General features: G+C 46.0%; 1 protein-coding gene across 5 annotated transcripts in view; it reads right to left on the bottom strand.

Annotated features, from left to right (window-relative positions):
- PDLIM5 (PDZ and LIM domain 5) overlaps positions 1 to 16,647 on the bottom strand; it is a 403,074-nt gene that overhangs the window by 33,775 nt on the left and 352,652 nt on the right. For all 5 annotated transcript variants that reach the window (XM_030190704.1, XM_030190703.1, XM_030190705.1 and 2 more), the window contains one exon: positions 707 to 827. In XM_030190704.1, the coding sequence (XP_030046564.1) occupies positions 707 to 827 (121 nt within the window). The remainder of the gene's footprint in view (positions 1 to 706; positions 828 to 16,647) is intronic.

Raw genomic sequence — 16,647 nt, 5'->3', positions numbered from 1 at the left:
AATACGTCCCTTCTTCCAGAGTCAAGAAGGGATCAATCTGCTAACATTTCAGGTTTTTTTCTAGGACCATTACAGGTAGATAGCTAAATTACAGAAAAAGCAAATATTCTGATATCACTAATCCCCAGTTTTAAGAAAAGCAGAATTAGAATAGTGAGTTAAATATTTTGAAGCTGACGTGATGACTTAGAGGTAGTACTGCATGATGTCATGCTCCATATCTGGTTCAATTCCACAGCCTAGGTTGTGCTCTTTGGGCCAATCTAAATGCAAAATGTTGCAGAGACACTTACAACTTCTGAAGGGTAAGAGAAGCTCCAGATAACATACAACAGTGATGTGAGTACTAGGCTCTGAAGAGAGCCTTGGTCTGCATCGCCCCTAGTGAAGGACAATTATTGTAATGGCTGGGCTAGATGAAAGATGGAGAAAAGTTAAAAATGGTGAGGAAAAATCATGCGTGGTTAACAATCAAGGCTCAGTATAGGCTGATTCTGACTCAGAAGCCCAGAAGTGCAAGAGAAACTGCCAAACCAAGTTATAACCAAACCAGGCAACTATAATTTGCAACCACACTTTGGGGCTCATTTTCAAAGCACTTAGACTTACAAAGTTCCAGTGGTTACTGTGTAACTTTGCAAGGCTAAGTGCTTTGAAAATACACCTCCCCGTACTACAGCAAGCCAAAGATAAAACCACTGCTTACCCATCTCACAGTAGGGATCACCATCCTCCAAATGGAAGACATTATTATGGATAGGTTTATGACAGGCCACGCACACGAAACAGGAAACGTGCCAAGTCTGCTTCAAAGCATTGATGACTTCCTGTAGGAGAAAAGAAGCACTAATCAACAAAGTATTCTGATTTTTGGATTGTCCTGGGAGTGGTTATGATCAGTGTTTAAAGATGTCTTATGGAATACTACCTGGACAGTCACTCTTTCTATGGCTCTCAAAGTGCTACTGTATGAGAAATTTATATGTAATCGATATGTCTATCATTCCACTTGATCTATTAATTTTAAAAAGTATTTTAATAAAATGTGCATCAGTGTTCTCAAACAATCTAAAGCCTTATTTTTCCATGTGATTCAGAGAGAAGAGGAATGGCATTTAATTTTTAGGTTTATTTTACAAAGAAAATGTTCTCTTAACTTCTTATGTGATTGAATTCAAGCTCTGTTTCTTGTTGCCTGCTTTGTTATTTATTAGATGAAATTTTTGCCCAGGATAGAAGGGCATGTAGAAAGTGACAAAACCTGGAAGATCTGCCATTCCTCTATGACTCATGCTGCTTTTCTTTCACTACTGAACAAAAGTAATCATGAAGCAATCTAAGAAATAAATCTTGCAAGCTGTGCCTTGGCTAGCTCTATATGAGAGAACCTTTTTTAAGGTAAGATGACCTCAGCTGAACTGTGCATGTCATAATGCTTCTTAGATGGACCACAGACCTAGATCAGAATGCCCCAGACATAAGAACTCAAGAGCAAAAGAGAAGGAATTCAAAACTTTGGGGTCTCAGGTCGCAGCTTGGTAATGTCTCCAAATTGGCATTTATACCGGACTCTTACCACTACACAGATCAAAATGTACCCTGGCATTTACTTCCATGTTCTGTAGAATTCAAGGTGACCAATTAAAACTACCCAGGTTGCTGGCACTGCTCTCCTCCCACCAGTGGGGAGGGAGGGTATGGTTCCCAGCTGCTTTAAACACTGTACAGAACAGACTGTTGGGCAAGTACTGCTAAAAGAACAGATAGAAGAGAAGCACCAGAGAAGAGACTGTATATTGTAAGGAGGTTGGAGGGTCTAAGCAGCTCAGGAGGAGGTATGGGGCCAGACTACATTCCCCAAAAGGCCCAGAGAGAAGGGATCGGGGTGGTAGGTCCCAAAACCCGGTATGGCCCCCATGTGGAAGGGAGGGGGAAAAGGACTGGAGAGAGCAGCTGCGATGGCAGGCGAGGGCCAGAAGGGGGAGCAGGGATGACAAAGCTCAATACCCTTGGGTTAGAAATCAGTACAAGATTCTTTCCACCTGGGAGGGGGAGGAGGTCTCCAACCAACAGCCTAGCAGAGAAGCAGAGTTAATGGAGTGTTTGGAGGAAGGAGAGGCTGGAGAGACCAACACACCAGGTTGGGAGGAACCAGTGGACATGGACTGTAATTGTACTTTGGGGCAGAGTTGCAGGGACTGAAGGCAGTGGGTGGTCACAGGAGTCAATTAGCTGTGTTGTGGGCGGTGTACTGCCATTCTGCAACCACCCAAGCGGAAAGACTTTTAAAACTGAAACCCAGGCTGTTGAACTGGGGGACAACTTGGATTTAAAGGGAAGTTTTTTCTTGTTGCTTTATTTTGGAAACTGAATGGGACTTTAACCCCTTGAACTGAGATTTTGTGGAGGAGGGGAAATAAACTGTTTGGGAACTAAGAGGCAGATGCAGCAACCAAACGTAAAAAAATCTAAATCGTTAAAGTCCCTAACGATTTTAAAATAACGAAAAATGCACCCCAAAAAAAAGTCACACATGCTGAGATCGGTAGTGAAACGTACAATGTATCAAAGAATCACAATACACATCGTTAATCGGCCCCCAAATCATGCGCAGAGCAGCCAAGCGTTATGTTAGCTGCTCTGCGCATGCCACAAACAGTCAAAACACAGTCAAATCGCAAGCACATGGCTCCCAAATAAAAACAAAAATAAAAAAAAAGGGTCGAGAGGGGGCAAGGGCGCTCATCAGGAGCGTCCTGTACAGAAGGCCTTGCCCCCCCCCCCCGCTGCTCCCCACTTTCCGCCGCTCCCCCCACCCCGAAAAAGCAAAATTCTAGAAGCCCCTGCCCCCTCCCCACTTTCCGCCGCTCCCCCCACCCCGAAAAAGCAAACTTCTAGAAGCCCCTGCCCCCCTCCCTTCCTCACTACTCTCTCACCTCAGCTCCGCCTCCCGACATCCTCCGTCCGTGCCCCGCCCCCTTTTGGGGGTCGTCGCCGCCATTCCCCTCCTCCATCGGGCCCCCCTTCCTCTTACCGGGCCCGTGCAGCGCCTCTCTCCTCTGTCCGAAGGCGCTGCACGGGCAAGAAGAAAGCCTGATGCCTGCCTTTGCCCAGCTTCGATGGCGCGTCTTTCTCCTCCTGGGCCCGCCCCTGTCTGACGTCAGTAACCTACGTAGGTTACTGACGTCAGACAGGGGCGGGCGCAGCAGAAGAAAGACGCGCCATCGCGAAGGCAGGCATCAGCTGATTCAGCTTTTTTCTTGCCCGTGCAGCGCCTTCGGACAGAGGAGAGAGGCGCTGCACGGGCCCGGTAAGAGGAAGGGGGGCCCGATGGAGGAGGGGAATGGCGGCGACGACCCCAAAAGGGGGCGGGGCACGGATGGAGGATGTCGGGAGGCGGAGCTGAGGTGAGAGAGTAGTGAGGAAGGGAGGGGGGCAGGGGCTTCTAGAAGTTTGCTTTTTCGGGGTGGGGGGAGCGGCGGAAAGTGGGGAGCAGCGGGGGGGGGGGGGGCAAGGGCGGCCGTAAAGGACGCTCCTGATGAGCGCCCTTGCCCCCTCCCGATCCTTTTTTTATTTTTATTTTTTTATGTGTTTTCTGAGGTCCTTTGGACCAATCACAGCGCTTTTAGCTCTGCTAATGCGCTGGGATTGGCTCAAAGTTTGTTTATTTTTTCACTTAACACTTTTTCCTGCCACGGAGCTGTCCTAACGAGAGGTCCAGACCTCTCGTTAGTTTTCCTGCCTTTTTCCTGCGTAAAGGCAATCGGAAAAGGTTAGTGCATGTCGTTTCAATGGGGTTTTCACACTAATTGCTCATCTCCATTCCGTTTTCGTTAGCTGCTACTGTCGTCGGAAAATAGGCTTAAGTGCATGGAAAGGATAGGAAATTCTTCCCTGAGGGCTCATTTAACGATGAAAAACGTTTAGTGCATCTACCTCTAAAAGCTGTGTTGTCTGGAAGGACTTTGTTTGTGGACTGCTAAAGGGAGCCTAACACCCCTGAAGGTTTGCTACCGGGATTACAGTTATTACAATATAAAGTGAGGAGGAAATACTACTTGTTTCAGCCTGGCTGAGTACCTATTACAAAGAAGTTGAGAAAATGTAAAGGTGTACAGTGCTGCATCGGTGGCATTAGTTTTTATACCCTAAAAGAGCCCTAAAGATTATTATTGAATTTTGAGGGAATTCTGCGCCTAACATGAACAATATTCAAAGTGATCTAACTGGGCAGGAGAGGCTACTACCCACTTAAAGTGCTTCTGACCACATAAGTGTTGATATTGAGTTGCATTTAAATGGACAGTACTGCTGAATATCACCACAGACTGCCCCTAGTGCCAGAGTGATCTCTCAGTGAAGCTTGGACAAAGCGTAGGAGGAGCCAGGTCCTAACTTGTTAGCAGCCATTGCAAAGTTAACCGGGCACTGGTCTGAATATTGGCCGGTGCCCGATTAACTTCCAAGTTGCAGCATCTGCCTTCCTGGTGCCCCCACCCTCTCCTGCAATGCCGATCACTCTCGCACCTCCCTGAAGGAAAGAAAGGCCAACTGGGAGTGGGAAAGGTGATCTCGTAGGAACCTTGGGCCTATCATGAAGAGTCCTGTTGGTTCATTGGTGTCATAAAGGCAGGAGTGATGCCCACTCGCTCCTGCCTGTTGTGACTCCTTGTCCAAAATAGCTGCCATGACCTCCTTCGGGAGTGGGAGGTGGACTCACTCAGCCCTTCTTGCTCTCAAAGGGGGGGGGGTGGGATAATGGTGAAGGGCGATTGGAATCGCAGGAGAGGGAAAGAGGAAATTGGGGAAGCAGAGAGAACCTGAATCCCATGTGGGTCCTGGTCAATATTCAGCCAGGTCCTGCATGAGATCTGGTGGCCAGACCCATTATTAGTAGCTCTGGATATTCAATGCTGATCATCTGGGGCTAAAAACACTGACTGCCATGGGCTGAATATCAACCGGTGTATGTTTATGACATAGAAATGAACCATACAAATTTGCATGTAAAGACTTAGGCAAATTAGCCCCCATTTCCTGGATGTGTATTATTTCCACCCATGACTATGATCCTGTGAGACACTGCCTGGACAGAGATGGAGTCCAGTATCAAGATCACCACTCTCGGTTCTCTGACCCATTTTATCAAGTTGGTCCATATGACATATCCTATGTAACACCAAAAATTTCTCTCACATCAGGGGCGTAGCCACGGGTGGGCCTGGATGGGCTCAGGCCCACCCATTTTCCCTCCAGGCCCGCCCATCCTTCGCACGCTGTCGCTGCCCTTTTGTCCCGCGGAGGCAGCGTTCAGCGTTTCCTTCCTACCCTGTCTTTTCCCCAAGCTCCGCTGCATCGTCCCTGCAAGTGGAATCCTTCTTCTTTTCGGCCCTCACGCTGCGCTGCCGTTCACACAGGCAGCTTCGCTCCTCCCCCGCGTCCATAATGGCCCTCTCTGATGCACTTCCTGTTAGGGCCGGATGAACGCGGTGGGGGAGGAGCGAAGCTGCCTGTGTGAACGGCAGCGCAGCGTGACGGCCGAAAAGAAGAAGGATTCCACTTGGGGCGATGCAGCGGAGCTTGGGGAAAAGACAGGGCAGGAAGGAAACGCTGCCTCCGCGGGACAAAAGGGCAGCGGGAAGGTTGTGGATGGGAGGGCTGGAGGGAAAATGGCTGAGCTGCTGGAACATGGGAGGGAGAGGAGGAAGGGAGAGAGCTACTGGGACATGGGAGGGAGAGGAATAAGGGACTGGAGGGAAGGGAGAGAGCTGCTGGACATGGGATGGAGAGGAGGAGGGGATTGGATGGGAGAGAGCTACTGGACATGGGAGGGAGAGGAAGAAGGGACTGGAGGGAAGGGAGAGAGCTGCTGGGACATGGGAGGGAGAGGAAGAAGGGACTGGAGGGAAGGGAGAGAGCTGCTGGGACATGGGAGGGAGAGGAAGAAGGGACTGGAGGGAAGGGAGACAGCGTCTGGACATGGGAGGGAGAGGAATAAGGGACTGGAGGGAAGGGAGAGAGCTGCTGGACATGGGATGGAGAGGAGGAGGGGATTGGATGGGAGAGAGCTATTGGACATGGGAGGGAGAGGAAGAAGGGACTGGAGGGAAGGGAGAGAGCTGCTGGACATGGGATGGAGAGGAGGAGGGGATTGGATGGGAGAGAGCTACTGGACATGGGAGGGAGAGGAAGAAGGGACTGGAGGGAAGGGAGAGAGCTGCTGGGACATGGGAGGGAGAGGAAGAAGGGACTGGAGGGAAGGGAGAGAGCTGCTGCACATGGGATGGAGAGGAGGAGGGGATTGGATGGGAGAGAGCTACTGGACATGGGAGGGAGAGGAAGAAGGGACTGGAGGGAAGGGAGAGAGCTGCTGGGACATGGGAGGGAAAGGAAGAAGGGACTGACGGGAAGGGAGAGCTGCTGGGACATGGGAGGGACTGGCGGGAAGGGAGAGAGCTACTGGACATGGGAGGGAGAGGAGGAAGGGGCTGGAGAGCTGCTGGACAAGGAAGGAAGAGGAAGAAGGGTCTAGAGGGAAGAGAGCTGCTGGACATGGGAGGATAGGGAGAGAAAGAGGGGAGATGGATGATAGGATGCAGAGAGAAAGGGGAGAAACTAGAAGGATGTGGAGAGAGGGAGGAGACTGAACAGAAAAGGGTAGAGCGATAGACACTGGATAGAAGGAGAGGGGAGATAGAGACACTAGATGGAAGGATCAGGAGAGAGGGTAGATGAGTGGAAGGATAAGGAGAGAAAGAGAGAAGACACTGGATGGAAGGGTAGGGAGAAAAAGGAGACGCTGGATGCAAAAGAAAGAGGGGAGACGCTGGAAGGATGGGAAGAGAAAGAGGGGAGCTGCTGGATGGAAGAGGGAGAGGACAGAGTAGGGAAAGACTGGAGAATAAGAGGAAGGGGCATGTGGAGAACAAGGGTGAGGAAAAGATGAAAAGCCATAGGTGATGAACGGACAGGAAAACCCTGGCAAGAGAAAGACGAAGGAAAGCAGAATCTAGAGACTGGGAGCAACACAATGAGAAAAAGTAAATGGCCATACAACAAAGGTAAAGAAAATAATTTTATTTTTAATTTAGGATAAAGTAATATGGTACCTGTGTTAATAAAGTTTCAGAGACCAATACTTCCTTCCTTAGGTCAGGAGAGGATATCGTAACAGCATTATACTGACCTGAGGCAGGAGGTTTTGGCCTCTGAAAGCTCACTGAAAAGTGTGACTAAATTTTGCTGGGGGAGGGGGGTAGAGAGAAAATTTTGTGCCCACCCACTTTGGGTTCAGGCCCACCCAAAATTGGCAGTCTGGCTACGCCACTGTCTCACATGATGGCAAAAGATATTTTCGTAAGACTATTGTTCTGTGAGGTGCATTTAAAATCTTTAGTTGTTCAATACAACACTTTCTTTAAGAAAAGGGGAAAAAAAGCCTCTGAAAGAAGCCCAACCACCAACCCAGAGAAACAATAGTAACAATGAGGGTTGAGGAAAATCAAAGGGCTGTTTTATCTTCACTGGCTCAAAAAAAACCCCCCTTGTTTCTTTAAATGTGGATATAAAAATGCTGACTTCACAGAACTGACTTAGGATGGATCCCCAAAATAAGTGAAAAAGAATTTTTACTTAACTCAATTTTCAAATAGAACAGACAACGTACAGGTGGTCAGTCCGTCACACCAACTTTGGCCAGAGTTTCGCTATAAGCTGCCTCAAGGTGTGGAAGACCACTAATATCAGGCACGTGCAGCCTTATTGCAATGGGATCACCAAAGCGGTCTAAGGTATAAATACTCTCCAAACCTTTTTGTGCCATATGACATATCCTACAACTCCAGATTCTAGCTATACTTTAACAGACATGATCTATCCTTGCTTCTCTTGCTCTATGACTAATAACCTAGTAAATACTCTACTAATAAATGTCAACCAATCAGTTGTAGCTGATGCCTTTTTACTGAACCAACTTAATACATTTGATAGTTCTGTTACTTTCATTACAGAGGTGGTTGGCTCCTGAGTGGATTATTCCCAGGCAAAAATGGGGCCATGAGTTATTTAGGGTTGGTGGATGGGTTGCATGTATTATGATGCTACAGGGTGAACTGTTTATTGCTATTGTTTGAGTGCAGTTAGCTATAGCAATAGTTCCTAGATGGAAAGACCTTTCCCAATGCTTGCCCATCCATCTGTACATTTAGATTTGTTTGCCAGAAGCAGCATGGTTGCAGGGAGATCAAGCTCTACCACCTGAAGATTACTTGGAGCTATGCAGAAGCCAGTGAAGCAGGGATCCCAACCCTCAAGGCACAAATGGAAAGAACAGCTATGGCAGCAGAACTGCAGTTGTGGGTGTGCCAGTGGGGAGATCCAACTCCTGCTAACTGAAGAGAAGGCAATTTTCCATAGTGGTACAGACATCAGTAGGCTGGCGAGGGGCCCAATCCCCACTAAATAAAGAGACAGCTGCACTGGTGGAAGGGCCAGCTGGCACAAAGGTGAGAGGAAGTGGGCCAGAGAAGACAGAGGGAATGAGTGCAAGAGGGCAAGGAAGGGGGGTAGGAAGCACAAATCAGAAGAAAAGGAGCAGGGGTGAGCATGAGGAGGAAGGGTGGGGGAGTAAGCAAAAAGGCTGCCCTAAACCAACAGCATAGCAAATATGGTTAACAGCTGAACATCATCACTATCTGTTAAGCTTTTAAAGTTACGGACTGAGTGCCGCGTCACCCAATTGTGAGAATGGCCCACTTGTCCTCAGAGAATAAATTTGCATGTACTGCATCCACTGTATACAAATCTCTCATATGTATATTCATTGTGGATATCTTGACTGGCTTGGTGTGTCCTGAGGACTGGGTTGAGAATTTCTGCCTTACATGGAAGCAAACATCTGCACATTCAATGCCTTGCACTTTTCTTTCCTTCACATTACGATTCTCATTCTCAATTCTCACACTTATATCCTGGTCCCAGCACAAACCTATCTCCTCGCCTTCCTTGATCTTCCCTCTTATTTCTTATTAGGATTTAACACTTTTTGAATAAATTCATACAGGCGGTGTACAGCACTTTTAATCTTCAGGCTCTTTTTTATTATTGTCCCCCACTTCTCCCACCCCCCTTCTACATACTACCATCAATCAATCTGCACACATGATCAGCAAAGTGCTTCATTTGATTCCATTCAACTTACACTGCTGCTGGGATCTAGCCCTCTATGGCCTCCCCATCCACATATTGTTTGTGGCTCTCACTTTCTTCTGTAGTCTAATGTCCCAGACCTAGGCCACTCCTTTAAACATTAAACTGGTATGATTTAAAACATGAATGGAGAAGAAACCCAGTGGTTAGCGCAGTGGGCGGAGCCCCAGGGAAGCCAGGATTCAAATCCCACCTCACCTCCTTGTGACCTTGTGCATGTTACTTAACCCCTCAATGCCTCAGGAACACACAGATTTCTAAGTCCAACTGTATTTGAGCACCTCACCTTGAACTACTAATAAAAGATGTGAACTAAATCCAAAATCAAAACTGTCCTTGTATGACATTGAACGTACACACCGTTAGTGCTACAGAACATTATGATTATTATGACGACTACTGCTACTAAGATACCAATGGTCCAGACAGATTTTGTACACTAAAAGCAAAGTGAATGTTTTGAAACTGGAAAGGTCACACAAGCCCCTTTACTGTGATATCAGTATCAAGTGGTTGATTTGCAATATGGAAACAGATGACATTTCTTTCCACTGCTCCCTCTGCCCTGCTTTCTCCATACAGATCAATTCCCAAAGCTCACATTTCTAACAGCAGCAACCAGATACTCACTGAACTGATACACCATCTATTGCATTTTTCATCACAGATAGTTATCACTTCTGTAGAGTTGCCAGGGCAAGCATTTTTGAAAGGTGAAAAGGATACTTTCAAATAACCAACGTTTCATACCCTAGTATTCATACTCAAGCTGTGCTCAGTTTTAGCCATGAACTAAGAATCCCAAAGTTCTAATTTAAAGTTTTCATCCTAGAAAAACAAAGTAGAATTTGGTAGCTGCTTTCATACATTAACTGGATCAAGTTTAGTTTAGAAGCTCATACATTGATACGTGTGTGTTAAAGTTTAAAGACGAAGACGGCATTTTCTAAATGCTGACTGCTGCAAGTTTTTTATACCCCAAAATTCAATGCTATTATCTGGATACCAAGTGGCACTGAATATCCAGATTTTCAGATAAGTAACTCAATCAATTTAGGGTAACCTTTTTGCTGGACAGTTACTCAATTAGTGAACTGAATATCACTGCTAACAGGGCAAATGCCAGCTTTGCTTAGGGACCATCACGGTGGTCTGTCCAGAGTTTCAGTGGTATTACTTAGATAATACCATTAAAATACAAAGTACAGACCCAGTGAGCAAGGCCTATTGAAGCCGGAGTTATTCCTAACAGAATAAGTCCTGTTGAATATTGATCCCTTAGTGTTTATGCAGCATTGACGAAAAATAAAGCATCTGGTTAGTGTCCCTGCCTCAAAGAGCTGAAATTTGGGTAATTGCAGGTTCTGTTTTCAGAACAGGACTTTGTTAATTGATTGAGGTCACAAGAGACCTGGCGCTAAGGAATGGAACGAGGGTGTCCAGGATGTGAGCTCCGTGTTCTAATCACTATGCCAATAATGAAACAAAACAAAAATGTCTAGGGCCAAAATTGAAACAGGACTAGCCAGGGTCTTAATCAGAAACACGTGACCAAAAGGTGCTCTAAATGACCAAATGATCACTAGACAGATTAAGGCATAACCCCCCTTACTCCCCCCATGGTCACAGACCCTCTCCCATCCCCTAAGATGTGACAGTAACAGTACATATCATGCCCTATAACAGCTTCAGATATGGCCATTCTTGTTTGAGCAGCAGGGAGGTCCCAGGAGTAGCCTAGTGGTCAGTGCAGTGGACTGTAGAGAAAGGGATCCAGACCCGTATACTGGTACATTTGTGGTGGAACATGTGAGCCCTCCAAAAACCACTAAATATCTACTCTACCTACACATAGGTGACACCTGCAAGATTTTCAGAAGGAGTTTGACAAAGTACCTTATGAAAGACTCCAGAGGAAATTGGAGAGTCATGGGATAGGAGGTAGTGTTCTATTGTGGATTAAAAACTGGTTAAAAGATAGAAAACAGAGAGTAGGGTTAAATGGATAGTATTCTCAATGGAGAAGGGTAGTTAGTAGGGTTCCCCAGGGATCTATGCTGAGACCGCTGCTTTTTAACATATTTATAAATGACCTAGAGATGGGAGTAACTAGTGAGGTAATTAAATTTGCTGATGTCACAAAGAGGGACATAATCGAACGTCGCCGGCCAAATATATCGCCGGCGATCTATGTTGGCGGCAGCGCTACAGCTGGCCGGAACTGTATTATCGAAAAAGATGGGCGTCCATCTTTTTTTTCGATAATACGGTTTAGCCCGGCCAAATGCCGTGGAGTTCGCCGGGTTGAGATGGCCGGGTTTGTTTTTCAGCGATAATGGAAAGTTATGTCGGCGATCTCAAACCCCGGCCAAATTCAAAGCATTTGGCCATGGGAGGAGCCAGCATTTTTAGTGCACTGGCCCCCCTGACATGCCAGGACACCAACCAGCCACCCTAGGGGTCACTGCGGTGGACTTCAGAAAAGCTCCCACCACGTGCATAGCTCCCTTACTTTGGGAGCTGAGCCCCCCAAACCCACTACCCACAAATGTACTGCACCCACTAAAATTGCTCCAGGGACCTGCATACAGCCTCTAGGACTTATTGCTGCTGTATAACTTTGGCACACAAGTTTACACCTGAAGACTAATCTCTCTGAAAAAGTCCTTTCTTGAAATAACCACGTTTACTCACAGTTAACTGCAGATCAGAGGTTGTGCCCCACTGGCAAAGAGTCCCCTGGTACTAAGATTAGCAGTAGGTCAGAGCTGGCACAATGGTGTACAATGCCCTCTTTCAGCACCATTCAAGGTAAGAACTACGTTCTCTAACGTGGGTAACACAGGAAAGGGAACTAAAACTGGCCACTACCGCATGGACTACAACAGGAAACAAAACAGGGCACACTCTGACCCAGTTAGCAGGGGGGAAAAGCACCATGGGAGTAGAGCCCAGTACCCTACACCCACCACAATGCATTGCTAATGTGACTCTCTGCAGGGCACCTAACAGAAAAGGTGTTACACTCACCCCAGAGCCACATCGCAACCAGGGAAAGGCTGTCGGAGGATACAACAATTCTGCTGTCATGGAGGTGGGTACAGCATTTGAGGCTGGCATACAAGCTGGAAAAAAGGTTTTTAGTTTTATTTTTTTTAGTTTGGAAGGGGATTGGTGACCACTGGGGGAGTGTGGGGAGGTCATCCCCCATTCCCTCCAGTGGTCATCTGGTCAGTTGGGGCACCTTTTTGAGGCTTGGTCGTGAAAATAAAAGGACCAAGTAAAGCCGGCGAAATACTGCTTAACGCAGCTTTTTTTTTCCATTATCGGCGAAAGCCGGCCATCTGGTAGCCAGGCCCATGCCCGCCCATGTCCCGCCTTCGCTAATCTACCGACACCCCCCCTTGAACTTTCGCCGGCGAAGCGATGGGAAAGCGGCGATGCTGTCAAAAATGCCGCTTTCGATTATACCGATTTCACCGCTTTTAAGAAATCGCCGGCCATCTCCCGATTTATGTCGGAAGATGGCTGGCGATCACTTTCGATTATAAGCTGGAAAGTTATTCAAAGTCGTTAAATCGTGGGAGGATTGTGAAAAGTTACAAGAGGACCTTACGAGACTGGGACACTGGGTGTCTAAATGGCAGATGATATTTAATGTGAGCAAGTGCAAAGTGATGCATGTGGGAAAGAGGAACCCGAATTATAGCTACGTCATGCAAGGTTCCACGTTAGGAGTCACGGACCAAGAAAGGGATCTAGGTGTCGTCGTTTATGATACTTTGAAACCTTCTGCTCAGTGTGCTGCTGTGGCTAAGAAAGCAAATAGAATGTTAGGTATTATTAGGAAAGGAATGGAAAACAAAAATGAGGATGTTATAATGCCTCTGTATCGCTCCATGGTGCGACCGCACCTCGAATATTGTGTTCAATTCTGGTCGCCGCATCTTTTCTGGAATTAGTATTCGCCGGCTTTACTTGGTCCTTTTATTTTCACGACCAAGCCTCAAAAAGGTGCCCCAACTGACCAGATGACCACTGGAGGGAATGGGGGATGACCTCCCCACACTCCCCCAGTGGTCACCAATCCCCTTCCAAACTAAAAAAAATAAAACTAAAAACCTTTTTTCCAGCCTGTATGCCAGCCTCAAATGCTGTACCCACCTCCATGACAGCAGAATTGTTGTATCCTCCGACAGCCTTTCCCTGGTTGCGATGTGGCTCTGGGGTGAGTGACAAAAATGATAAAGGGGATGGGACGACTTCCCTATGAGGAAAGGCTAAAGCGGCTAGTGCTCTTCAGCTTGGAGAAAAGGTGGCTGAGGGGAGACATGATAGAGGTCTATAAAATAATGAGTGGAGTTGAACGGGTAGATGTGAAGCGTCTGTTCATGCTTTCCAAAAATACTAGGACTAGGGGCATGCAATGAAGCTACAATGTAGTAAATTTAAAACGAATCAGAGAAAATTCTTCTTCACTCAATGTGTAATTAAACTCTGGAATTCGTTGCCACAGAATGTGGTAAAGGCAGTTAGCTTAGCGGAGTTTAAAAAAAAGGTTTTGACAGCTTCCTAAAAGAAAAGTCCATAGACCGTTATTAAATGAACTTGGGGAAAATCCACTATTTCTGGGATAAGTAGTATAAAATGTTTTGTACATTTTTGGGATCTTGCCGGGTATTTGTGACCTGGATTGGCCACTGTTGGAAACAGGATGCTGGGCTTGATGGACCTTTGGTCTTTCCCAGTATGGCAATACTTATGTATTGAAGGCTATTGTAGTGGTGTAGTGAGGTCCAGTAGGTTTTTCTCTGTTCCTGGAGGACTCACCATACAATACAAGGAGGTTATGGAGAGATGTGTACCTGGGACCTTTATGTGAAGTCCACTGCAGTGCCCCCTAGGCCGCCCCACTTCTCTGCTGGGATGTCTATGTGGCCAGTCTACAAAACTGATTGGCCTTCAACCATCCCAATGGCTGGCATTTGGGCATTTCCCCCCCTAAAATGATCCCAAAAGAAAAATACACCAAGCACAAAACATCTAGAAAAAGGCAATTTTCGAACCAATAGGCTATGTTTGAAAATGGCTATGTTTGCCACTTGATGTTTGGCCATTTTTAGCAAAACATTCAAAATTGGACTTGGATGTTTTATCAAAAATGCTCCACCACATATATTACATATATTTTATACATACAAAAATGAGCCACAATGATGAAATCTTTAATTCATAGTCACTTTTTCTAGATAAGCTGTCAAGTGTCTGTATAGCTGGAACTCGTACGATAGAATCACATGCTGTTGCTGTTTGGATCACTCCAGCTCAGAGTCTCTCCCTAGACTGACAATGGAGCAGGGCTACCCATGCTACCATGTGCTGGCAGACAGCATGGGGTAACCTACAGCCAGCCACCATAGATAAGAATCAAAAGATAATGCTTCCTAACTAGTTGGATTGTGGAGTGTAAGTGTTGCAGGATTGGTAGAGAGAATGCAAATGGGGTATAATCTCCAAAGCTGTAATTACACCCCCACCCTCATTCATAGAGAACAGGAAGATCACGCCCAGCTTCATGTAATCTACCATGGAATTACTTATTCAGATTAGCTTCTCTGGCAGCAGGGACCCAAAGGGCTTGGCTTGCCTAGCTTCTCGTAGCCTGAGAAGGTGCTTGACATTCCACTCCAGGATGCTGGTGAAGACATCACATTCAGCCTTCTGCCATTAGCAGTTCTGCCTCGTGCTTTGGCAGCAGCAGGTAAGACACCCAGACCAGCTACTAGAACCCTGCCTGAGAGCTTGTGTTCCCCTTCATCCACCCGGCTCAGTGAGAGGGGCTTGAACTTCCAGATGCTCTCCGTCTGGTAAAGTAGCAGCTGTTTCTGCTTTCTTCCATTTGGGCCCAGCTTATCCTTGGGGAAATTATGTGATTTTGTGTAATTATGTGTAGAAGACTGCTCATTTAATTATGTGCAATATTATTAACCCATATAATTATATAACTCCCCAGGGTATAAAGTGATGATTTATTATGTTACCCCTTTCAGTAGTTCCTGGAGATACTGGAACCTCGTCACAGGCATAGTCAAAAAATGTGAATGGTCAGTAGAATTATTGAGCAAATAAAAGAAATGTTGTCAAATAGGCCAAACAGCAATAAAAAAAAGGATGATGACTGTGATGATAATTACAGTACATTTGTACAGATAAAACCAGCAGCATTCGTCCTCAATTCCTAACCATGAATTTTCCTCACTGTCTTCATGGTTCTTGTGGCCCTGGATGGTGAAGAGTAAGTCTCATCTGTAGGTAACCCACATTTTCAGAACATCTGTTGTACTTCCTTGGGCTTCAGCCACAATTTGGCCCTGTTATAGCACGCAGAGGAACCTTGACTTGAGACCATTTTTTTTTTTAACTTCTGCTACTTCCAGCCTTTTTTTCTTTTCTAAAAGTGGTGGTTGTAGGGCACAGATTTCGAAATAGACCTAAATCCACATTTGGATCCCATTTTCTTAAGAAAACTGAAAAAGAATCTTCCTATTTTCCTCCTCTGATCCCTGTGCTCTGCTTTAGCATCAATGCAAGATAAGTCTGTAATAAGGGTGTTGTGATAAAGGACTGGACTGATGAAACTCAGCCAGGTTTCCTTTCTATTAAGGAAACATAGTTGAAAATAACAGAAGATCCTATATTGCTTGAACTATGCTCATTAGGTTATACCATCTACCACCAATCATGGCTTGATTGACAAGGTGGAGGCCTAGATCTAATTTACAAAATTTTTAAAAAGTAGTTCAACTTGATTATATAAATAACCCAGGTCTGCGAGGAAATGGATGCCTCTTTAATGGCTAGCCTAGGTTGCATTCTAATATATTCACCGATAAGGAAATGGTCAGATATAAAGGAACATTTATTGATTTATTTCAGCATTTTTGATATACCGCTATGGCCTACGAAAAGGCATAAAGTGGTTAACAATGCATAAAACAAAAGATACAGGTAGAAGGAAAGAATAATTCAGAGATCATAGAGAAAGTGGTCAAGAAATCAAGAAGAGGGAGGGAAAGCCAAAGAGAACAGATAGGTTTCAGGGCTTGTTTGAAGGCAGGAAATAAGGACTGATTACGTACAGTGAGTGGGAGATTGATCCATAATTTGGGGCCTAGAAAGCTGAATCACGGGTGGTGGTCAGATGGATCTGCGAGGGAGTGGGAAGGGTCAAAAGGTTGTGGTCTGCAGAGTGAAGGAAACACAAGGGCATGTAGGGAATGAGAAGGCTGTGGAGGTAGGAGGGAGCAGAAGCGAGTATGCATTTAAAGACAAGTGCAAGGATTTTAAACTTATTCGAGCAGATAAGGGAAGCCAATGTTCAAAGCAGAGTAGGAGTGTAATGTGATCAAATTGACGGGTGTTATGAAGTAGCTTGACAGT

The sequence above is a fragment of the Microcaecilia unicolor genome, chromosome 2 (assembly GCF_901765095.1).
Source record: "Microcaecilia unicolor chromosome 2, aMicUni1.1, whole genome shotgun sequence".
NCBI classification, from domain to species: domain Eukaryota; kingdom Metazoa; phylum Chordata; class Amphibia; order Gymnophiona; family Siphonopidae; genus Microcaecilia; species Microcaecilia unicolor.
The sequence above is the reverse complement of the archived record's forward strand: the minus strand, read 5'-3'. Positions and strand labels throughout refer to the sequence as shown.